Below are 22922 nucleotides of genomic sequence, written 5' to 3'. Positions count from 1 at the left end.
TCTGGGCGGAGGGCGATGGTGGGGAGCTGTTCCCACCAAACAGGGGGGAGGCTGAGGGTGGGGACTTGTTGCCTCCCCACCCGGGAGTGGTGACACCACAGAAGAACATAGCAAGGCAGCTGGGGACAATTCACAGGGAAAACTAAATCCAGCCGGTTGCACCGAGCACCGGCAAGGCCGGTTTGCTCCTTCCAGTGGTTCCTGCTGGAGATGGTTCCCGTTTCGGCCCGAGAGCGGTGCTGTAGCAGAGGTTTGCTCTCCCGCCAGCGAGCAAAGGCAGAAAGGCGTGCAAAGGAGCCTGAGCAGGGCTCAAATGCAGCAGAGGGGGGCGTGGGGGAGGGCAGCCAGGAGGGGGCGAGGCCGGTGTGACTGCCGCCGCTTCGGGGCCCGGGAGCACTGCCGACGGGGCGGGGCCGGCTGTGAGGAGCCATGATGGGTGTGTGAGCGGCCACGCAGCACAGGGCGCTCGCAACCGACCCCGCCCCTTGCAGCAGGAGCTGCTTGCTCGTTGGTAGAGCAGAAGGCCGGAGGGCGCTGATTGGCTGCTGCACCCTATAGGAGGGTGGTTGAGCAGGGGTGGGTAGGTGGTGCTCGCTGGGGGTGTTGGGTGCAGAGGGTGGTCAGATGTGGGCCGTGTGCAGAGTTAGGCCTGAGGGTGCCCCTGCCTGGCGCCCCCCGGCCGGTGCCTGCGAGGCCGGAGAAGAGAGGGGGCACGAGGGAGAAGGCAGTGCCCGAGGGGAGCTGTGTGGGCCATAATGCGGAGGGGAGTGCACTCGTGAGAGTGCCCGGGTGCCTGGTGGCTGCTCCTGGCTGAGAGGAGCGCTTGCAGGTGACCAAGAGGTGTTTCTGCAGACCCTGAGCCCCTGCTCTCCTTTCCGCATGCAGGAGGAGAACCATCAGGGCACGCACGATGCCCTGCAGATGCTCAGCAGTAAGGCTGGTGTCCTCTCCTCTGCCCACGTCCCAGAGCTGCGCAGGCTGGGGCTCAGCGGTTCGAAGGGGCCGCTGGAGGTCATCTTGTCTCGTCCAGCCCCGCTGCTCAAGGAGGGTCACCTCGCTGCGCTGGGCCAGCGGCTGCGGGCAGAAGCGTGACTGGGGAGGACATTTTCCCCAGGAGCTGGGGGTGTCCATCCCTTCGCTATGCGTGGCCCTGTGATTTGCCCAGTCTCCCAGTGCCCTGGGGCAGTGGGGCAGCAAGTGGGCATGGCCCTGGGGCTGGAGAGGGACGAGGGTGATACGCCGGTGGTTTTGCAGGTGGAAAAGCACTCTGCCCACATGGTGTCCTGGCTGCAGGAGTTTAACCAGGGGACTGAGGTAGCGCTGAATGGGCTGGGGGAAAAGAGATGGGTGCCACAGGCCCCGGGGTGGGAGGGCTGGAGAAGGGTGGCAGCGGACTCCGGGACTCAGACCCTTCCTTCTCCCAGGTGCTGCGTCAGCAAATAAAAAGTCTTGAAGAGGCACTGGAGGAGGAGGAGATGTGGTGAGTTGGGCCCCTCGCCCCACACAGGTGTCTAGGGCGGTCTCTGCAGCACCCAGAGCGATGGGGCTGCCAGTGCTGGAGCCAGGCAATGGTGTGGGGGGTATGTGCAGCACACGGTGTGACAGGGGAGCCCATTCCCTGCCTGCCTGGGGTGCTGTATGGTTGGAAGGGGACCCAATGCATGGCCCTGGAGGTCTGTAACTCGTCCAACCATGCCCTGTTGCCTGCAGCCAGCAGCAGAGGAAGAAGGAGGCAGAGGTGCCGGGGACTACACTGCCGGAGCTGGTGGAAGCACAGCTGGAAAGGGGGATGCCCGTGCCAGCCCCTGCCCTGGCCAGCGGGGTCTCCCTGGGAACCGGGGTCCATGGAGGTCACAGCCACGCACGGGCTCTGCTCCTGCATGAGGCAGAGGCCAGTGGCACCGAGCAACTCCAGCTGTCCCGGCTGCGCTGCAGGGCGCGACAAGTGTCCTTGCTCTGTGTTGACCTGCAGGAGAGGGACATGCTGGCGAGGAGACGCGGCTTCATTTATTGGCTGCAGTGAGTGTCCCCAGTGGGTGCCGTGGGGCCCGCTCCCGGGCAGCGGCTGGCATGGGCCGGACCCCTGCTCCAGCCAGCAGGGCTCACAAGCTGGGGAGCAGCTGGCTGGCTGTGGGCTTTGCAGCTGGGAAGTGCTCAGCGTTGCTTTTCCCTGAGCCAGGGCTCTTTCCTGGGCTTGCGGCGTCTCGTGCACCACCCTGCCCGGGGGAGCAATGAGAAATGGCGGGGGAAGCAGGCTGTGGGGCTCCCAGAACACACCCTGCATCCCATAGGCAGGATCTGGTTGGGACGCATCCAGCCTGCCCTGCCTCCCATCCCTCTTCTGCCCCACAGGACGCTCATCCTGCTCTTGGTCAGCCTGCAGCTGGCTGTCGGCTTTGCTCTGGCTGCTGTTGTCCTCTACGCCTCCTGGTACGACCCCGAGCTCTTCCACCGCCTGCTGTTGCATGTGCTGTGTGAGACCAACATCGACCAGGCAATTGCACTGGGAAAGATCTTCCCCAGGGTCATGGACGGGCCGCTGCCCTTCTGACAGCCCCCCACCCTCAATAAAGCCTTTTCTACCTGAGCCTCCATGTACTGGGGTGTGTTTGTTGGGGCGCGCGGAGAGGGTCTTGCCCCGCATGCCAGTCCCTGCATACCCTCAAGGCCAGGGCCAGTCTCAGCTGCTAGGCACTGGGTGCCACCCCGCCGCCTGCCGCAAGCTGGGTCCCTGCGTGCCAGCCTCAGCTGCCCTCCCTCCTGCCCTCCGTCCCCGCACGGTATTGATGCCACTGTAGAACCAGGCGGAACCACCGTCTTCTCAGGCCACGGTAGATTTTATTCTCCACCATTGGAGGCTGGCAACCCTTTAGCAATGTCCTGGCCAGCCCCTGTAAGTGAGTCTGAGAGTACTGAGGCACCAGGAACTGGGGACACATTTCCTCGCAGGCCAGCCCCATGGCCCCCGCATGCTCCACTGCCTTCCTCCCCACAGCTCCCCACAACCCTGCAGGTACTCACCTGCCCTCTCACCTTACAGCCCCTATGGACCCCACGCGGCCCATCCCACGCCACAGCACCCAACCCTGTGTCCTTCTCCCTCCCCAAAGTCCCCATGACCTTGGTCTCCCCGCCTGCCCAGGCTCTCATCGCTGGTGGTCCCACAGCCCTGTGGCTCCTCGTCCCCATCCCCAGCGGTGCGCTCCCCATGGCCCCGTTGCCGGTCGCTCCCACGGGTCTCGTTCTAGCAATCTCGTAGCCGCTGGCCCTGTCCACAGGGCCCCGCCCCTGCTGACCCCACAGCCACCGCCCGGCACGGCCCCGGCTGCTCCCTGCCAGCTTCTCCAGCCGCTCGCAGGTTTGCCCTCCGAGGGCAAAGGCCCTGTCGCGTGGAGGCTGGAGCCACCCGACCTGCCAAGCCCTGAACGCGGCGCCGCTGCACGCAGCCGCTCCAAGGGTGCAGCTGAAGCACGTGGGTCACTGCCTGCCTGCCCCCTGCCCCCACCCCTTCCTCCTGCTGTCCCCCCGCGTGCCGCAGCTGCGCTCTGAGCAAGAGGGAGACCCCATTGCTCTTGGGAGCCCGCAAGCCCAGTGCCTGCGGGGGCTAGAGCAGAGGGCTGCTCTTTATGTTTCCCCTTCCTGGGCTGTGGTTCCGCCTCGGGGCTGGATGCTGGATCCCGTTGGGGATGGATGCTTGAGCCCTGTGCTGGAGCCCACGCGGTGTGGCCGTCCGTGCACGTGCACACACCCATGGTCTCTGGTGAAAATGAGAGCCAGAGAGGGAGAGAACGCTTGGAGTTTTGGGAGGCTAGGCAGGCGCAGAGCCCCACTGCTGGTGCGGCTGTGAAAGGGCTGCCAAGGGCTGCTGAGGCCCAGCAATAGCTTTCAGTGCTGGCACCTTTTGTGTGGGAGCAGTTCTTGGACATTGTGAACTTTGGAGCCTGCCTCCGGTGAAAATGAGGCGCAGAGAGCGAGAGGCATCGAGAGGGACGAGGGTGATACGCCGGTTGTTTTGCAGGTGGAAAAGCACTGTGCCCACATGGTGTCCTGGCTGCAGGAGGTTAAGCAGGAAAATGAGGGAGTGCTGAAAGGGCTGGGGGAAAAGAGATGGGTGCCCACAGGCCCCGGGGCAGGAGGGCTCCACAGCGTGCGTTCCTTGGCAAAAAAGCGCTCTTATGGCAGAGTCTCTGGCTCTGCTTCAGGAAGCTGTGGCGCCTCCTGCCAGGTAAAGGGGGTGGGATTCGCTCCTTAAGTAGCTTGTTTACCACCAAAATTGACACTTTGGTGAGATGCTCCGCCGGAGCAAGCACGAGGAGCACTGTCAGGCCTTCCCAAAGGAGATTGTCCCACGGGAGAGCTGGCAGAATTTCTTGCTTCTCTGAGTCACTTTGGAGAGAGCCCGACCCAAAGGTTGGGCTCTTTAACCCAGCCACATTCAGCAGAGCATCCTCCAGGTGGCCGTCTCACCCCCCCGGCTCTCCGAGAGGTATGCAGGCAGCAAAGGCACCTTCTGCCAAAGTGCTCCACGCTTCAGCCTGCCACCCTGGGGAGGTCACTCGGGAAGAGCCGCAGGGGGTTGAGCCCCCTCGGTGTCCCCTAGAGCTGGGCTGCATGTAGATGTAGGCCACACTCAGAGAGCACCAACTTGCCGGGCTTTGTGGGATGCCTGTGACGCAACCGGGGCGGAGCTGCGTGGCCATTCCCGTGTCACCCTGATTATTGTTGCCAGGGGGTGTACGCATGGGACCCACGCTAAGGGGGACGTGAAGATCCACATCTTCCCCCTAGTAATGCTCTAGGCTTCAGTCAAAGCCCACACCCGTCAGTTCCCCCCCGCAGACCCTGGCCCCTCAGCTCCCCTCTTCAGACACATCGAATCCCTTCAGTTCCTCTCACGGTCCCTCCCTCCTTCTCCTCAGGTCCCCCCTGCACACCCTCCATTGCCTTCACTTCTCGGCAGGCACCCCATCATCTCAGTTCTCTCCAGACACCCCCAGCCCCCGCAGTTCCCCCTACCCAGACCCTCCCGATCCCGCCAGTTGCCCCCAGAAAGCCCACTCCTTTCAGGTACCCCAGGTACCTAGTCCCCTCAAGGTCCTGCTTCCTCCAGAACCCCCCTGGCCCGGTCCCTGGCCAGGCCCCACACTCATGATGCTGGGCAAGTCAGCCTACTTGGGGTACGGCATGGCTGGGGGGCATTTTCGAGGGATTTGGGCAATGGGAGGGAGTTATTCTGCCTGCCACAGTCTGGGCGGAGGGCGATGGTGGGGAGCTGTTCCCACCAAACAGGGGGGAGGCTGAGGGTGGGGACTTGTTGCCTCCCCACCCGGGAGTGGTGACACCACAGAAGAACATAGCAAGGCAGCTGGGGACAATTCACAGGGAAAACTAAATCCAGCCGGTTGCACCGAGCACCGGCAAGGCCGGTTTGCTCCTTCCAGTGGTTCCTGCTGGAGATGGTTCCCGTTTCGGCCCGAGAGCGGTGCTGTAGCAGAGGTTTGCTCTCCCGCCAGCGAGCAAAGGCAGAAAGGCGTGCAAAGGAGCCTGAGCAGGGCTCAAATGCAGCAGAGGGGGGCGTGGGGGAGGGCAGCCAGGAGGGGGCGAAGCCGGTGTGACTGCCGCCGCTTCGGGGCCCGGGAGCACTGCCGACGGGGCGGGGCCGGCTGTGAGGAGCCATGATGGGTGTGTGAGCGGCCACGCCCCTTGCAGCAGGAGCTGCTTGCTCGTTGGTAGAGCAGAAGGCCGGAGGGCGCTGATTGGCTGCTGCACCCTATAGGAGGGTGGTTGAGCAGGGGTGGGTAGGTGGTGCTCGCTGGGGGTGTTGGGTGCAGAGGGTGGTCAGATGTGGGCCGTGTGCAGAGTTAGGCCTGAGGGTGCCCCTGCCTGGCGCCCCCCGGCCGGTGCCTGCGAGGCCGGAGAAGAGAGGGGGCACGAGGGAGAAGGCAGTGCCCGAGGGGAGCTGTGTGGGCCATAATGCGGAGGGGAGTGCACTCGTGAGAGTGCCCGGGTGCCTGGTGGCTGCTCCTGGCTGAGAGGAGCGCTTGCAGGTGACCAAGAGGTGTTTCTGCAGACCCTGAGCCCCTGCTCTCCTTTCCGCATGCAGGAGGAGAACCATCAGGGCACGCACGATGCCCCGCAGATGCTCAGCAGTAAGGCTGGTGTCCTCTCCTCTGCCCACGTCCCAGAGCTGCGCAGGCTGGTGATAGGGGGAAGGGGCTTTTAAGATGCAATACCAAAGGTTAACTGTTCCATCGCTGAATGCTTATCCAGCTGAAAGGTAATTGTTGCGGAACGCTTTTCTAGCCGCTGTGTAAAATAATTAGCAAGGAGGCCTGGAATCCACCAGCGAAGGAGCAATTCCTGATAAGGATAGAAAACTGTCTCAAGAACCAGCTAAAACCTACTTTGCAGTTTGGACAAGTGTCAAGAGGTGACTGAGTCTGCGCAAAACCAAAAGGTTACTAGCGGTGATGAAGAGGAGCCGTCAGCCTTCATCTTTACGTGCCCCGACGACCACCACGAGGAGGCACTGCGCAAGCGCAGTTGGGAAAGATCTACGGCAATAACTTTTTTTGGCTAATTTTAATACGAAGTGAGGAAATGTCATGCATATGTATAGGCGTATTGGGAAATCTTAGGTATATGTAATGCTTTACTGTATAAATGCAAGACAAACTATCACGGGGGCGTGCACGACTTGGGTGGGACTACCCCCCGTGCTGCCCAGCGCTGAATAAACATACCTGCTTTGCAATCCTACAGATTGTGGAGTCTACTTTCTGCACGTCACTGGGGCTCAGCAGTTTGAAGGGACCGCTGGAGGTCATCTTGTCTCGTCGTATGTTTTCCTTCTTTTCCTGCTTATGGTTGACACCCCTGAAGAAACCTTTCTTGTTATTTTTCACATCTACAGCCAGTTTCAATTCGAGCTGGGCTTTTGCTTTTCTAACTGCATCTCTGCACACTCTGGCAATGCTCTTGTAGCTCTCGACGGATAATCCTCCACTTCTCCATCTCTGGTGTGCTTCCCTTTTGGATTTGAGAAGACCCAGGAGGTCATGGTTGAGCCAAGGGGGCCTCTTGCTCCGCTGACTTCCCTTTCCTTTGTAGGGGATAAACAGGTTTTGTGCTTCCAATAGAAAGTTCTTGAAGAATTCCCAGCTCTCGCTAGCTCCTTTGTATTCCATGGAAGCCTCCCACCGAATCCCTCCCAGCTGAGCCCTGAGTGCACTGAGGTTTGCTCTTCTAAGGGTTCTAAGATCCAGAACCCTTGTCTTAGAGCTGACCTTCAGCACGCTCAGCAGGACCCCGAACTCCACAATATTGTGGTCCCTGCAGCCAAGGCTCTCACTAACCGAGATCCTACAGAGCAGGTTTTCTCGGTTTGTGAATAACAAGACCAGCAGTACCTCATTCCTGGTTGGCACATCTAACATTTGTATCAGGAAACAGCCCTCTATCCATTCCAGAAATTTGGTGGATGACATGCGAGCTGCTGTCTTGTTCTTCCAGCAGATGTCTGCGTAGTGGAAGTCACCCATCAGGACCAGGTTCCGTTGGCCAGAAGCTTCCTTTAGTGCCCCACTAAAGCTGAAACAAGTTCAAGACAGTGGACAAAGAAGCCCGATTACAGTTCATTATGATGATGCAAAAGAAATGCACCATGTTCCGGAAAGAGTGAAAAAGGATGGAGAACATCATGGGTGGGATACCTTACTTGGTGGTCACCGAGAGCAACAGGAACTTTGAATCTAGTGCTTCATCCAGTTGTGCTTTTATTAGCTCGCACATTATTATGTGTCTTACTTCTAATCACTCTGTATGTAAAGGTCAATGGGAGGGTCCCCTTTGCTCTTTCCATCTCCGGTCTCTTTGTGAGTCATTCTAGGTTGATTCTGACTCCACCACCAAAAAAGAGAGGAGGATGTTGGGAGGAGTGATTTCTTGCCCCCAAAATGCAGGAGGGCCATGCCGGGGGTTGGTATTTTCCATCAGAACAGGGTTGGTAGCACAGGAAAAGATCACAGAAAGGGACCTGGGAAAGGGAGAGGGAAGTGCTGCGTGTTCGCAGTGAGCATGGGTCTGGAGCGGCCAGCACGAGGTGGGTCCGTGTGGGTCTCTGGGACACGTGCTCAGCAGCGGCAGTGCCCGTGGGGCAGCAGCCTTGCGTGTTTCGTGGAGGAGCTGGTGGTGGTGTTCCTGGGTGGGCGCTGAAGAGGAAGGAGCTGCCTGCGTCCTACTGGAAGTTGTGCTGGGGGCTGGAGCTGTACAGAAGCAGGAGAGGGGCCATGGGCAGCGGCTCCTGCCGACACAGCGAGGGCAGCCGCTCGTGCAGGGTTTGAAGCCACAGCGCTTGAACACCAGGAGCCGCTCCTCACCTAATAAGCTGCAGTTGCTCCTCGCTGCTTGCAAGTTGTGAGCAGCTCTGCACAGAATCTCTGCTGGCGCCTCAGTCAGGCCCCAGAGCGCCTGCTCTGCCAGCGATAAGTGGGTGCTGAGAGTGGTGCCCTGTTTCCCCGGTAACTGGGAAGGCTGGGCCCCACGTCAGTCCTGGTGCCAGCCCCAGGGAGGTGACGGCCGTGTCACAGTGGGCAGCTGTGGCCATCAGTGTCACCGTGCGCCTGTGACACGGCTGCCCGAGCGGGTATAAAGAGGGCTGCTCCCGGGGGCTGAGGAGCATCTGGAGCAGAAGCTCAGTGCTGCTGGGCAGGAGTTTGGAGGGTCCTCGCCAAGGTGCTGTCCTGTGTCTGCCGTGCAGTGGAAGGCTCCCGACGCAGGAGTGGAGGGTGAGGGCAGAGCATCCCCGTGGTCCCCACACCCAGCGGCTGTGAGCAATGGGGGAAGGCAGCAAGCCTGGTCCGTAGCAGGGCAGGCGAGGAGGACGCCTGTGCTGCTGGGGTGCGTGGGAAGCCAAAGGAAAGGGGTGCCGGGGCAGGTGTGTTGAGACCTCGCAGGGCAGGACGGTGACACTGGAGGTGTCGCAGAGGCCCCAGGGCAGGGCAGCCCTGCCAGCAGGAGGGGCCCACGGGCACCCAGCAAAGCAGGCCAGGGGAAGCTCCTTCTCTCCTCAGCGGTCCCTGATGCCCTCCACCACCTCCTGCCACGTGCTCAGCACACAGCTGGCGCAGGCCGAGCCGGGCACAGAACTAGTGCGCACGCGTGCACAGGACCGCTGCTTGGGGTGGGGGGTGCAGGTGTGAGTGTGCAGACGGCCGACGGTGCCCCTCTCTGGGGGAGGCTCCCATGCCAGCCCTCGGCAGCCCCGACTGTGCATGTGTGTGGCCGTGCCCGGTGCGTGAGAGAGCGTGGGTACTCCTGTGCTTGAGGAGCACAAGGTCGTGCGTGGCTGTGCCCACGCGCGTACGACTGCACCTGTGGCAGCACCCACGGTGCTGGGCACAGCTACAGGTGAGCAGGGTGGCGTGGCTGTGCTCAGCTGTGCGGGGGGTGCATTCCTCTAAGCGCACCCGCGTGTCCGTGTACGATTGTGTGTCTGGGTAGGGCAGCATCCCTGCCACTGTCCCTGCCGATAGGGCACGTGGCTCTGCCCCTCACACCCTGCTGCCTCCCGACGCGCAGGTGCAGCCATGCAGACCGAAGTGGCTAAGGAAGAGCTCCGCAAGCTCCGGGAGCGCCTGGTGCGCTGTTCTGCCGAGACCAAAAGGCACAAGGAGCTGCTGCAGTGCCTGGTAGGTGTGCAGTGCTGCCCTTGTCCCCAGGGGCTGCAGCTGTGAGCGCTGAGCCCCTGACCCTTCCTTTCCCCACGCAGGGGAAGAAGCAGCAGGAGCTGCAGGAAACCATGCAGGAGCTCAGCCAGAAGGTCAGTGTCCCCTCCTCTGCCCTGGCCCCAGCTGTGGCTCCTGTGGCTGTGCCAGGGGCTGAGTGCCTGTGTCCGGCTCCTCTTCCAGAACCGTGCTGTGGCGCAGTGTTTCGAGAACAACTGCCAGGAGCTGCAGCGGCTGGAGGGGCTGGTGGCCCAGATGAAGGTCAGCTCACAGAATCACAGGCTGGTTGAGGCTGGAAGGGGCCTCTGGAGATCATCTGGCCTTGTCCAATGGCCCTGCTGAAGCAGGGTCAGCGAGAGCCACCTGCTCGGGACCATGTCCAGATGTGGAGCGTGCCCAGAGCTGGGCCTGGGGGTCCCTCCCTCTGCCTGCCCCTCGCGCCTGCAGGGCCGGGGAAGGAAAGGGGACGCGAGGGCAAAGGCAGAGCCCGAGGGGGTCTGGGAGGGGATAATGCCAAGGGCAGTGCACTCGTGGCAGTGCCCGGGTGCCCTGATGGCAGCTCCTCTTCCCCTCCTCTCCTGCAGGCCCACGTCCATGTGGCAATGATGGAAGCAGCCGCGAGCCTGCAAGTGGCGCAGAAGGTAGAGGGGAAAAGGAGGCGTGTGCTGAAAGGGTCAGGGAACGGGGTGCCAGTGCTGGGTCCACGCAGCCCAGCAGCCACAGTCAGTGGTGTGGCTGGGGAGGAGATTTACTCCGGGATAGGGCATCCGTGATGGAGGGCTTGGGCCTCTGGACGTCCCCCAGGCTCCTGGCTGTGGCTGTGCTGCAGAGGGGAGCCTGATGTGGGTCGGCAGGCACAGCAGCATGGCTTTGGGAAGGGGGTGGGATGAGTGACCCTCCCTTGTGTGTCAGGGGAAGCCACGTGTAACGGCCTGCCAGGCATGGGCTGGAGGGGGTTGCTGGATACTCTGGCACCGGGCCCCAGCTGGTGTCATGGGGGGCCTCCTCCACCCCCTGCCCCTCCTGGAGACAGACGTTCCTGTTCCCTCTTCCCTCCCAGCACGCCCTGGCCCTGCCCTCACCTCCCAGTGCCCTGGGGACTGACTGGGGGTGCCCTTTCACACCATGGCTCCCTGCAGTGTGTCCCGCTTGCTTTGCAGTGGCGTCAGTGCGCAGAACTGGTTACAGCTGTTAAGGAGCAGGTTGAGGTCATTAAGGTACTGAGGACAGGAGGGACGGGGGGGTCACATGCTTGTGGGGGGAAGGCCCCTCAGAGTGGGCATGGCACAGACTCCTCACCACATCCTCTGCTTGTCCAGCTGCTCAGGAACAAGCTCCAGCACCTCCAGGAGAGATGGGAATGCCTCCGAGACCCAACAGCTTTGTGAGTGGCAACGGGGCCCTGAGTGAAACCTGGGGCAGCGGGGTGGAGGGTGCTGAGCAGCTTTGGGCAGGTGTCTGCCACTGCAGACATCTTTCTGGCTCCTGTCCGCTCCTCCCGCCTGCTCTGGAGATCCCTTTGTCTTCTCCTGAGCGCCTCAAAAACCCTCTGAGCAACTCAGGACTTCTGGAAGCAGCTCTGCACAACTCTGGGCAGCTCCCAGGCTCTCCTCCATGCCCATAAGGCCTGGGGTGGGACAGGGTGGGGAGGTGGGTCCATGCAGTAAGGGCTTGCTAGGGTGCCCGGTGCCAGCCCCAGCAGAGGCTGGGCAGCACCCTAGCGGCCACCCGGGGGGGGTCACCATGCCGGCCGAGGTCTCTTCTCACAGCCCTGAACCCCACGGTGTCTGTAGCAGGAGGAAGACAGCACAGGCAGAGGGCACAGGGGAGTCGCTGATGCAGGAGATGGTGGCTGTGCGGCTGGTAGGACAGACAACCCCGCTGTGGGCCTTGGGGAGGGAAGGGTCTGCACAGTGCCCAGGGCACGGGGGAGCACTCATCTTAAGGAGGACAAGGGAGGGGATCTGAGCCCCCAAGCCTCGGCCGCCTCGCACACCCTAACACATCTCTCTGTGTGCCTTGGCCTGTAGGAGGAGCGGCGGGTGTCAAGGAGGCATCAGATCACCTCTTGGCTGCGGTGAGTTGCCCTGGGGGCTTGGGGTGCCGGGGCTCTTCCATGGGCAGTGGGATGCTCGTGCCAGTGGGCCAAGGGCGTTATGCATCTCGGGAACTTGCCTGGGATGGAACGTTGCAGTATTTGTTCTCTTCCTAGTGGGGGGGCACACAGGGAGGGATTTGGGGGCCCACGAGGGAGACGTTCATTAGAGCCGAGAGAGATGCCTGGGCCCCTCACTCCAGTCCTGAGCAGGGGCAGTGTTGCGCCCAGCATGGGGAAAGGTCCCACGGTGGCGTTCACGCTGGGTGGTTGGAAAGAGCTGAGACAAATTTGCCCCGGCTCTGCCTGACCCCTCTCCTGTCCCACAGGACACTTTTTCTGTTCCTTGCCTTCCTGGAGATCGCCATCTTCATCCTAGTCCTGCTCTAGAGGGACATCCTGAACTGGGTCCTACCACTGAAGCTGGCAGACATGGACGCCTTTGGGAGCCACCCGGGGAGGTCCCGGTACTTTTGAAATAAAACTCGAAAGATTAGAAGGAAATCTGTGATGGTAGGACAAGTGTGTGACCTTGTCAATCAACATCAGCTGACGGTTCAGAAGGAGGTGATGCTGCTGCTTTCCCTTCTGCCTGTGTGCCCCACGACCGCTCTGCCTCAGACCTGGCTCTTGCCCAGTGGGGAGGCAGGAGGCCGTTTCCACCATCCTGCACGAGCGGCTGCCCTCGCTGTGTCGGCAGGAGCCGCTGCCCGTGGCCCCTCTCCTGCTTCTGTAGAGCTCCAGCCCCCAGCGAAACCTCCAGAGGACACAGGCAGCTCCTTCCTCTTCAGCCCCTGCACGGGGGCACCACCAGCAGCTCCTCCAAGAAACACACAAGGCTGCTGCCCCACGGGCACTGCCGTTGCTGAGCACGCGTCCCAGAGACCCACATGGACCCACCTCACACGTCCCCTTCATGCTCCACATCGAGCCTTTGCCCTCCACATCTCCAAGAGCCCCTCCTCGCTGGTGCAGATGAGCTCATGTGCTGGTTTTGGCTGAGAAGGGGTTAATTCTCCTCACTGTGGGGGTTGGCTACCTTTCCAGCTTCCCGCGCTCTGCCGCGTGGCGGGGGGGGCTGGGAGGGGCAGGGCCATGGTGGGGACGGCTGACCCCGACTGGCCAATGGCAGGTTCATTCCATACCATGTGACACCATGACCAATATATTGAGGGGGGGGCAGTTGCAGCGCCAGCGCGGAGGCGGCGCGGCGTCGGGTCGGCGGGCGGCGAGCGGCTGCGGCGCGGGCAGTTTGTTCCGGCGGTTCTTTCCCCCTCTCCCCCCCCCCCCCACCCCGGGGCTTTGCGCCTCTCGTTGTTCTCCTTTACATTGCATTTCTACTGTTGTTTTCTTTTAATTTTAATTATTAAACTGTTCTTATCCCAACCCACGAGCGTTACCCTTCTGATTCTCTCCCCCATCTACCGGTGGGGGAGTGAGCGAGCGACTGTGTGGGGCTGAGCTGCCGCTAAACCACGACAGCCCCCTAGCCAGGGCTTGCAGGCTGCGTGCTCCCACCGCCGACTGTCTCCCCTCCAGGCTCCCTGCCCCTCTGGGGTACACTGTGTGGGCCAGGCTCCCACAGCCCCCCTGGGTGCCCTGGAGTCTCCCTGAGCTGCGAGGGGAACCTGCCCAGAGCAGGGAGTGGGGGGTGCCAGTGGGACCCTACTGCCGCCCTCTCCTTCGGAAAGGGAGCGCCCCTCGATGGGAGCACGGGTGGGAGCGGTTCACGGCGGTGTGGAGCGATGGCAGGGGCAGCCGCCGCTCTCACAGCGCCCTGGGCACGAGCAGCAGTGTCTGCAATGGGGGAAACTCTTCCCAAGCAGGGGGTGATGGCGGTGCTGGGACTGTGTGGGGTGGTGCAAGGGCTGGCAGAGAAAAGGGGGATTCCTCTTTCTGTGGGGACTGGGGGTGCACTGGAACTGGGAGGGGGTGATGGGCATCCCTGCAGTGAAGGGACTGAAGTTGTCGCTGTCCCGGTGCAGGCCTTGGCTGGAGGGGACTGGGGAACCTGGGAACCCTGGGGAAGCCCAGCTCTCAGCTCTGGGGCAGTGGCGGGCTGAAAGGCTCCAAGCAGCGTTAGTGGGGGGGGCTGCCCCCAGCCGAGCCTGAGCCCCCATCTTTGCCCCCGCAGCATGAGTGCATCTCCCTCCGTGGGTTCCGTTTCCCCACAGCAGACCCCTTGGGTTGTGCTGGGCACAGGCACTGCAAGGGGCAGCTCCTGGAGCAGGAAGGAGCCGACTGTCCCCCAGTCCCTGCGGGAAGCGGCCCCTTTCCCTGAGGGCAGGTCATGCCAATGCACAGGGCGCCGTGGCTGGAAGCAGAGCTGGGGCACTCGGGCAGGTGCCTGCCCCTGCCTGCGTCCCCGAGACAAGAGTCCCCAAAGGCCTGAGACCCTGGGGTGAATATTTTCCTTCCTGGGCAACTTGGTAGCAGCTTAAATTCAGAATTACTGATGGACCTGTCTTGTTTTCTCTCCCCTTCTTCCAGACTGACCAGTGCACGAAGCTGCAGGGATTCCTGGTCTTCCACAGCTTTGGGGGGGCGGCACCAGCTCCAGCTTTACCTCCCTGCTCATGGAGGCCCTCTGCCTCAAGGACAGCAAGATGTCCAGGCTGGAGTTTTCCATCTGCCGAGTCCTGCAGGCCTCCACAGCCGTGGTGTTGCCCTACAACTCCATCCTGAACACCCATTCGAGCCTGGCGCACTCATGGTGGACAACGAGGCCACAACAGGACGTTGAGAGGCTCAACTGCTGCAACCGTAGTAGGTTGATAGAGCAAATCGTGTCCTCAGTCACAGCCTCCCTGTCCTTCGGTGGGGCGCTGAACGCTGGCTGAGCCAAGTGAGCGATCCTGGGCGAGGATGAACGAGCAGACAGGGAAGGGTGACGTTGTAGAGGGTGCCGGCCACAGGCTGCCTGAGCAGGGAGAACAAGCGGGTGAGGCCATCGACAGACAGGTTGGAGCAGCCCCATGTCCACAGGAACCGGGTCCTCATGGGGGGCTTCAGAGAGCCCTGCTGGAGGGGCAGCACAGCGGGGCAACAAGCAGTCCAGGAGGCCCCTCAGAGCGTCGATGAGAACATCCTCCTCCAAGTGACCGAGGAGCCAACGAGGAGGAGAGGAGCTCTGCTGAGCTCATCTGCACCAGCGAGGAGGGGCTCTTGGAGATGTGGAGGGCAAAGGCTCGATGTGGAGCATGAAGGGGACGTGTGAGGTGGGTCCACGTGGGTCTCTGGGACACGTGCTCAGTAACAGCAGTGCCCGTGGGGCAGCAGCCTTGTGTGTTAAGAAACACACATCCTGCACGAGCGGCTGCCCTCGCTGTGTCGGCAGGAGCCGCTGCCCGTGGCCCCTCTCCTGCTTCTGTAGAGCTCCAGACCCCAGCGAAACCTCCAGAGGACACAGGCAGCTCCTTCCTCTTCAGCCCCTGCACAGGGGCACCACCACCAGCTCCTCCACGAAACACGCATACAAATGTTAGATGTGCCAACCAGGAATGAGGTACTGCTGGTCTTGTTATTCACAAACCGAGAAAACCTGCTCTGTAGTATCTCGGTTAGTGAGAGCCTTGGCTGCAGGGACCACAATATTGTGGAGTTCGGGGTCCTGCTGAGCGTGCTGAAGGTCAGCTCTAAGACAAGGGTTCTGGATCTTAGAACCCTTAGAAGAGCAAACCTCAGTGCACTCAGGGCTCAGCTGGGAGGGATTCGGTGGGAGGCTTCCATGGAATACAAAGGAGCTAGCGAGAGCTGGGAATTCTTCAAGAACTTTCTATTGGAAGCACAAAACCTGTTTATCCCCTACAAAGGAAAGGGAAGTCAGCGGAGCAAGAGGCCCCCTTGGCTCAACCATGACCTCCTGGGTCTTCTCAAATCCAAAAGGGAAGCACAGCAGAGATGGAGAAGTGGAGGACTATCCGTCGAGAGCTACAAGAGCATTGCCAGAGTGTGCAGAGATGCAGTTAGAAAAGCAAAAGCCCAGCTCGAATTGAAACTGGCTGTAGATGTGAAAAATAACAAGAAAGGTTTCTTCAGGGGTGTCAACCATAAGCAGGAAAAGAAGGAAAACATAGGCCCACTCTTAAATGGCAAAGGAGAGTCAATCACCAATGAGGCAGAAAAGGCAGAGGTCCTCAACAATTTCTTCACCTCTGTCTTTACCAGCACTGCCGCGTCCCAGGCTTTGGGAACAAAATTGCCAGTTGATCCAAACACCGACCCACCAACAGTGAAGGAATAGTTAGTACATGCATTACTACAGGAGCTTGACCCCTACAAATCCATGGGCCCTGACCCATCCACCCAAGGGTGTTGAGAGAGCTGGCTGACACCATCGCAAGGCCACTCTCCGTAATCTTTGAGAAGTCGTGGAGAACGGGGGATGTCCCAGAGGACTGGAGGAAGGCAAATGTTACCCCTATCTACAAGAAAGGCTCGCGGGAGGGTCCAGGCTACTATAGGCCCATCAGCCTTACTTCAATCCCTGGGAAAGTTATGGAATGAATCCTCCTGGGGGCCGTCACAAGTCAAATGAAGCACGTTGACTGGGAAAAGTTAACATGGGTTCGCTAAAGGCAGATCGTGCTTGACAAACCTGGTGGCCTTCTATGACAGAGTGACTTGCCTGGTTGACATGGGGCAGGCGGTGGACATTGTCTGCCTGGACTTCTCCAAGGCGTTTGATACGGTCCCCCCCAGTCTCCTCCTGGAGAAATTAAAGCGTTAAGGCCCAGACAAGGGGTCTGTGCAGTGGGTGGGGACCTGGCTGACAGGCCGCACCCAAAGGGTGGTGGTAAATAGCTCCTTTTCCAAGTGGTGACCTGCCACTAGTGGGGCCCCCCAGGGATCGATATTGGGCCCAATGTTATTCAATATCTTCCTGAGTGATCTGGATAACGGGATCCAGTGTAGCCTGATGAAGTTTGCGGATGACACCAAGTTGAGTGGGGAAGTAGACGCTCCAGAAGGGAGAGCTGCTCTGCAGGGAGGTCTGGGTAGGCTGGAAGAGTGGGCCAGCAGGAACCTTATGAAGTTCAACAAGGAGGAGTGTAAGATCATGCACCTGGGAAAACATAATCCGGGAGTGCAGCACAGACTGGGATCCACCTGGCTGGAGGGCAGCTCTGTGGAAAGGGCCCTGGGGGTCCTGGTGGACGGGAGCCTCAACATGAGGGAACAGTGGCTGCTGCGGCCAAGAAGGCCAACGGGATGCTGGGCTGCATCAAAAAGGGCATCGCCAGCAGAGAGAAAGAAGTCATTATCCCGCTCTGCTCAGCGCTGGTCAGGCCACACCTGGAGCACTGTGTGCAGTTCTGGTCCTCGCTGTACAAAAAGGATGTGGCCAGGCTGGAAGGGGCCCAGAGAAGGGCCACCAGGATGATCACAGGACTGGGCAGCTGCCATACAAGGATAGGCTGGGAGAGCTGGGTTTGTTCAGCCTTGAGAAAAGGAGGCTCAGAGGGGATCTCATCACCACGTACCAGTACTTAAGGGGTAGCAACAAAGAAGACGGAGACTCCCTTTTCACACGGAGTCCCATGGAGAGGGCAAGGGGGATGGACACAAGTTGCTCTTGGGGAGATGCCGATTGGACACGAGAGGGAAGTGTTTCACAGTGAGGACAGTCACCATTGGAGTAACCTCCCCAGGGAAGTGGCTGACTCGGCCTCGTTGGGCACCTTCAAGAGTTGTCTGGGCAGGGTGCTGGGCTGTCTTATCTAGACTGCGCTCTTCCTAGAAAGGTTGGACTAGATGATCCCTGAGGTCCCTTCCAACCTGGGATTCTGTGATTCTGTGAATCAGTAGAGATGACCATGCTGCAATTGCTTTCTTACCAACGTAAGGTTTGTTCCAATGGGTGTAGGGAACAAATCTTGGTACCATGTCCAGTTAGACTGTAGTAAATGCTGAGACCTGACAGGAGCTGAATAGTTAAAGCGCATGCCAGAATTTTGGCAAAATCACGGATACAGCTATTTGAGTGATTGCTTATATCTGCAGTAACATTGCTGAGAAATATACCCTCACAAAGGGTTCTCACCCAAGCACATCCGTTCCCAATACACACCGGTACAGTTTCAGAGGTTTTGTTGGGATGCATCTCAAAATGGCAACTACTTTCTTCGGCGTCAAGGAAAACACTGCGCTCTGAGCAAGAGAGCAACCCCGTTCCAGTTGGTTGCTGGTTGCTCCCACGGGTCTCATCCTAGCAATCTTGTAGCCGGTGCACACACCCATGGTCTCTGGTGAAAATGAGAGCCAGAGAGGGAGAGAACGCTTGGAGTTTTGGGAGGCTAGGCAGGCGCAGAGCCCCACTGCTGGTGCAGCTGTGAAAGGGCTGCCAAGGGCTGCTGAGGCCCAGCAATAGCTTTCAGTGCTGGCACCTTTTGTGTGGGAGCAGTTCTTGGACATTGTGAACTTTGGAGCCTGCCTCCGGTGAAAATGAGGCGCAGAGGCGGAGAGAGCGTTCGGGTGTTTGGGAGGCTGGGCAGGCACAGAGCCCCAGTGGGTTTTTCCTGCTAGCTTTTAGCAGGCAGTGCTCGGAGCCAGGCGCTGCTGCCTGCCACGGGGGGGCCTGCACACCCTCACCCTGCAAGCAGAGCGTTCCACGGGGCCCTGTCGGGGGTGTCCGATCCCAGGTTCTGCATCCCCTCCTGCTCTGAACCCGCCATGACTCCCCCCGCCTCCCCGAGAGCCCACCACGCCCAGTGCCCGGAACCAGCGACTCTGTGACATCAGCCCCAGGGCCGAGGGCTCCGCAGGCAGCGCGAGCACTGCGGGCACTACGTCGCCTGCTGCACTGGTGGCGACGAGCCCTCCGGTCTTGCAGCTGCCACGTGACGCTGTCGGCAATGACTTTGCTGGCCGTCCTGGTCCTGCTGGCCGCGTGCTGGCCTGTGTACGGCACATGGGACAACTGTGGGTAAGTGGCCCGAGGCTCGGGGAGGGAGCTGGGGCACCCCTTAGGGCGTTCACCGGAGGGTGCCCGCTTGTCCTCTGTGACCGCCCCACAGCTTCCCGAGCCCTATGTGGGAGCCTCCTTTCCTCGCCGGCACCCAGGCTGCTGGCACAACTCGCCTACAGGGCTACAACGGGAACTGGGGCGGACGGACTCACGCCCCACGGCGTTCCCTGGCCCTGCTGGCCATGCAGCGCCTTGTGGGGAGGGAAGACGGCTGACATTCAGCCTCAACAGCAGCCAGCCAGCCAGCCAGCACGACAGTAAGGAGTTTCTGGTTACAGAGGGACCTGCGGGCTCCGGCCCATGGCTTCTCACTACGGCACGTTGCGCGTCGTGGGCGGCACAGATGCCCAGCCAGGGGCCTGGCCCTGGATCGTCAGCATCCAGGATCCTGGGAAAACAGGCACGGGGCATATATGCGGAGGGTCCCTCATCAGCCCACAGTGGGTCCTCACAGCAGCCCACTGCTTCATCAAGGCTAGGTAAGGAGGACCAGGCAACGGGGACAGCCCCACACCACCGGCAGGTACCACATCCGCAGCACCACGTGCTACTCCCATCCCGCTTCCTTGCAGTACGCCCAGTGCCTGGGCACTGCAGAGCCCTCCTGAGACGCTGCTCAGGACAAGGCTGGGCTCGTGCCGCTGCTTCCTAGCAGCCTCCAGCTCGACGTTCCTGCAGCCTAAGGCGTGCTAGGGCAGTCGCACCCTCCGTAGCGCTGCTTCCCGCTCTCCCCGGGCAAGCAGAAGGCAGGGAGCTGCTGGACTGCTGCAGCACGTGGCTCTGCTCCCCTCACCTCTCTCTCCATCTGCCTTCCAGGCACATCACCATGTGGCGCGTGGTGATCGGGGCCACTCGGTTGACTCAGCTGGGCCCCGAGGCCCAAGTGCGCAATATTAAGCGGCTCCTGGCTCACGAACACTACACTAGTATCTCGGAGAGGAACGACATTGCGTTGCTGGAATTGGACCAGCCTGTCCAGTGCAGCTCCTACATACAGCTTGCCTGCGTGCCTGACGCCTCGCTGAGAGTGTCAGAGATGACAGCCTGCTACATCAGTGGTTGGGGTTCCACGACTGCAAGATGTGAGTTCCCAACGAGTACTCGTGTCCTGAGGGCAGGCTTGGCACGCTGGGGAGACTGGGCTTGGGCTTCCGGGCAGCAGAGGCGAAAGCCGGAGTCAGGCTGTGGGGACGTACGCCTAGAGAGAGGCGGGCCTGACCCTTTACCCAAAGCAAGACCGAAGGGACGCAGCGGTACGATGCCTCTCAGGATGCAAAGCCAAGCCCTAGGGAAGGGGTTCACCCCGAGAGGGGGGGAGAACTGGCAGCCAGCTGCTGGGTCTTAATTCCTTTCTGTGCTCACAGCTGGAGGCTCGACTGATGTCCTGCAGGAGGCCAAGGTCCACCTCATTGACGTCAACCTCTGCAACAGCAGCTGGTGGTATAGAGGGGCCATCCACAGCCACAACTTGTGTGCCGGCTATGCGCAGGGTGGCATCGACACCTGCCAGGTGGGAGCGTGCTACAAGTCAAGCCCCAGCAGCACAGGCAGCCCTGGCACCACCGCCCAGGCGTACCCTGGCGTGCGCGTTGCTTGCCAGGTCACCCTCCCACCGCTCTTGGGGCTGGCGCTCACCTCCCCTTCCCCAGCTGCACGTCCCTGCCCAGTGCCCCCCTTGTCCCGGAGGCCTGCGACTCTGCCCAGAAAGCCCAGCCAATGCTCTTGGCAGATCCCGGTCCTGCAACAGCCGCCTGCCACATACCCAGCATCAGAGTGGAGAGATGAGATGAGAGCCCTGCCTTGCAGGCCCATCGCCCCTTCCTAGAAAAGCTTCTCTAGGCTCCAGCGCCTCAGCAGAGCCGTGCTCTGCGCTGAATACAGCTCCGGCAGGTGCTGAGAGACAGGAGGAGACAGCCACAGTGCTGGCAGAGGCCACCCAACACCACCCTAAGCCGCTCTTAATCCTCCGCTGCAGGGTGACAGCGGTGGTCCTCTCGTCTGCAAAGACAACAACGCGGACTACTTCTGGCTTGTCGGAGTGACGAGCTGGGGGAAAGGCTGTGCCAGAGCAAAACAGCCCGGAGTCTACACCTCCACTCAGCACTTTTACGACTGGATCTCGGTGCAGATGGGCCTGCGCCCAGCAGTAACGGCTACTCCAGCGCCACGGCCAGGCTTCACCTCAACCCCCTTTCAGAGGCCGAGGCCAACACCAACGCAACCGGGCAGGTTTACGCCCTGCCCGTTTCCACGCCAGAAGCTGGTGGAATTCTTTAATGTGCTGCAGGAGCTCCTGCAGGTCCTGAGGGGAAAAAGGGCTTGAGCAGCAGCATGAAGAGCACGCAGCGCAGGCTGCGGTGTACCACGACCATTTCCCCCTGGGGCAACGCCTGCTGCTGCAACGGCCGCCTCCGTGTCTAAGGCCTGCTCTGTCCTGCCCGTGCTCCTCGAGTGCCCGCAAACGCTGAAGGTGACTTAGTTCTGGAAATAAAGTTGCCAGTTTTCACAGACAAGCACGCTTCGGTCCAATTCAGTCTCCTGCGCAAGGCAAGGGCTTCCATGGCCGGCACCTGCAAAGGGAGGCTGCAGGCAGCCGCGTAGGGCACAAAGGGGCTCAGAAACTCACTCAAAAGGGCCGAAAGCGTGCCTGGTCTGAGAGGAGGGTGCTCAGCGCCACCGTGGGATTGTTATCCCAAAAAGCGCATTCGTTTGCCCGGTGTGCAAAACGCAATGTCCTGGCACGGCCCCGGCTGCTCCCTGCCAGCTTCTCCAGCCGCTCGCAGGTTTGCCCTCCGAGGGCAAAGGCCCTGTCGCGTGGAGGCTGGAGCCACCCGACCTGCCAAGCCCTGAACGCGGCGCCGCTGCACGCAGCCGCTCCAAGGGTGCAGCTGAAGCACGTGGGTCACTGCCTGCCTGCCCCCTGCCCCCACCCCTTCCTCCTGCTGTCCCCCCGCGTGCCGCAGCTGCGCTCTGAGCAAGAGGGAGACCCCATTGCTCTTGGGAGCCCGCAAGCCCAGTGCCTGCGGGGGCTAGAGCAGAGGGCTGCTCTTTATGTTTCCCCTTCCTGGGCTGTGGTTCCGCCTCGGGGCTGGATGCTGGATCCCGTTGGGGATGGATGCTTGAGCCCTGTGCTGGAGCCCACGCGGTGTGGCCGTCCGTGCACGTGCACACACCCATGGTCTCTGGTGAAAATGAGAGCCAGAGAGGGAGAGAACGCTTGGAGTTTTGGGAGGCTAGGCAGGCGCAGAGCCCCACTGCTGGTGCGGCTGTGAAAGGGCTGCCAAGGGCTGCTGAGGCCCAGCAATAGCTTTCAGTGCTGGCACCTTTTGTGTGGGAGCAGTTCTTGGACATTGTGAACTTTGGAGCCTGCCTCCGGTGAAAATGAGGCGCAGAGAGCGAGAGGCATCGAGAGGGACGAGGGTGATACGCCGGTTGTTTTGCAGGTGGAAAAGCACTGTGCCCGCATGGTGTCCTGGCTGCAGGAGGTTAAGCAGGAAAATGAGGGAGTGCTGAAAGGGCTGGGGGAAAAGAGATGGGTGCCCACAGGCCCCGGGGCGGGAGGGCTCCACAGCGTGCGTTCCTTGGCAAAAAAGGGCTCTTATGGCAGAGTCTCTGGCTCTGCTTCAGGAAGCTGTGGCGCCTCCTGCCAGGTAAAGGGGGTGGGATTCGCTCCTTAAGTAGCTTGTTTACCACCAAAATTGACACTTTGGTGAGATGCTCCGCCGGAGCAAGCACGAGGAGCACTGTCAGGCCTTCCCAAAGGAGATTGTCCCACGGGAGAGCTGGCAGAATTTCTTGCTTCTCTGAGTCACTTTGGAGGGAGCCCGACCCGAAGGTTGGGCTCTTTAACCCAGCCACATTCAGCAGAGCATCCTCCAGGTGGCCGTCTCACCCCCCCGGCTCTCCGAGAGGTATGCAGGCAGCAAAGGCACCTTCTGCCAAAGTGCTCCACGCTTCAGCCTGCCACCCTGGGGAGGTCACTCGGGAAGAGCCGCAGGGGGTTGAGCCACCTCTGTGTCCCCTAGAGCTGGGCTGCATGTAGATGTAGGCCACACTCAGAGAGCACCAACTTGCCGGGCTTTGTGGGATGCCTGTGACGCAACCGGGGCGGAGCTGCGTGGCCATTCCCGTGTCA

At 60.9% G+C, this 22922-nt stretch overlaps 2 protein-coding genes across 3 annotated transcripts in view; one reads left to right on the top strand and one right to left on the bottom strand.

The window, feature by feature from the left end:
• The window catches only part of LOC135317799 (tubulin alpha-1C chain-like), an 887270-nt gene that overhangs the window by 694224 nt on the left and 170124 nt on the right, over nt 1–22922 (bottom strand). The window lies entirely within an intron of this gene.
• Nucleotides 19419–21542, top strand: LOC135317785 (acrosin-like). The gene is made up of 3 exons (XM_064474209.1): nt 19419–19869; nt 20152–20297; nt 20763–21542. Exons 1-3 carry the CDS (start codon nt 19614–19616, stop codon nt 21108–21110), a joined length of 750 nt encoding a protein of 249 aa, XP_064330279.1. The 5' UTR covers nt 19419–19613; the 3' UTR covers nt 21111–21542.

Source organism: Phalacrocorax carbo, chromosome 27 (genome assembly GCF_963921805.1).
Source record: "Phalacrocorax carbo chromosome 27, bPhaCar2.1, whole genome shotgun sequence".
Classification (NCBI taxonomy): Eukaryota; Metazoa; Chordata; class Aves; order Suliformes; family Phalacrocoracidae; genus Phalacrocorax; species Phalacrocorax carbo.
The sequence above is the reverse complement of the archived record's forward strand: the minus strand, read 5'-3'. Positions and strand labels throughout refer to the sequence as shown.

Coding starts and splice junctions, on each gene's coding strand:
- LOC135317785 (XM_064474209.1), top strand. CDS start 19,614: ATGTGGCGCGTGGTGATCGGGGCCACTCGGTTGACTCAGCTGGGCCCC. Junction 19,870..20,151: donor GGGTTCCACGACTGCAAGAT/GTGAGTTCCCAA, acceptor CTGTGCTCACAG/CTGGAGGCTCGACTGATGTC. Junction 20,298..20,762: donor GTGGCATCGACACCTGCCAG/GTGGGAGCGTGC, acceptor CCTCCGCTGCAG/GGTGACAGCGGTGGTCCTCT.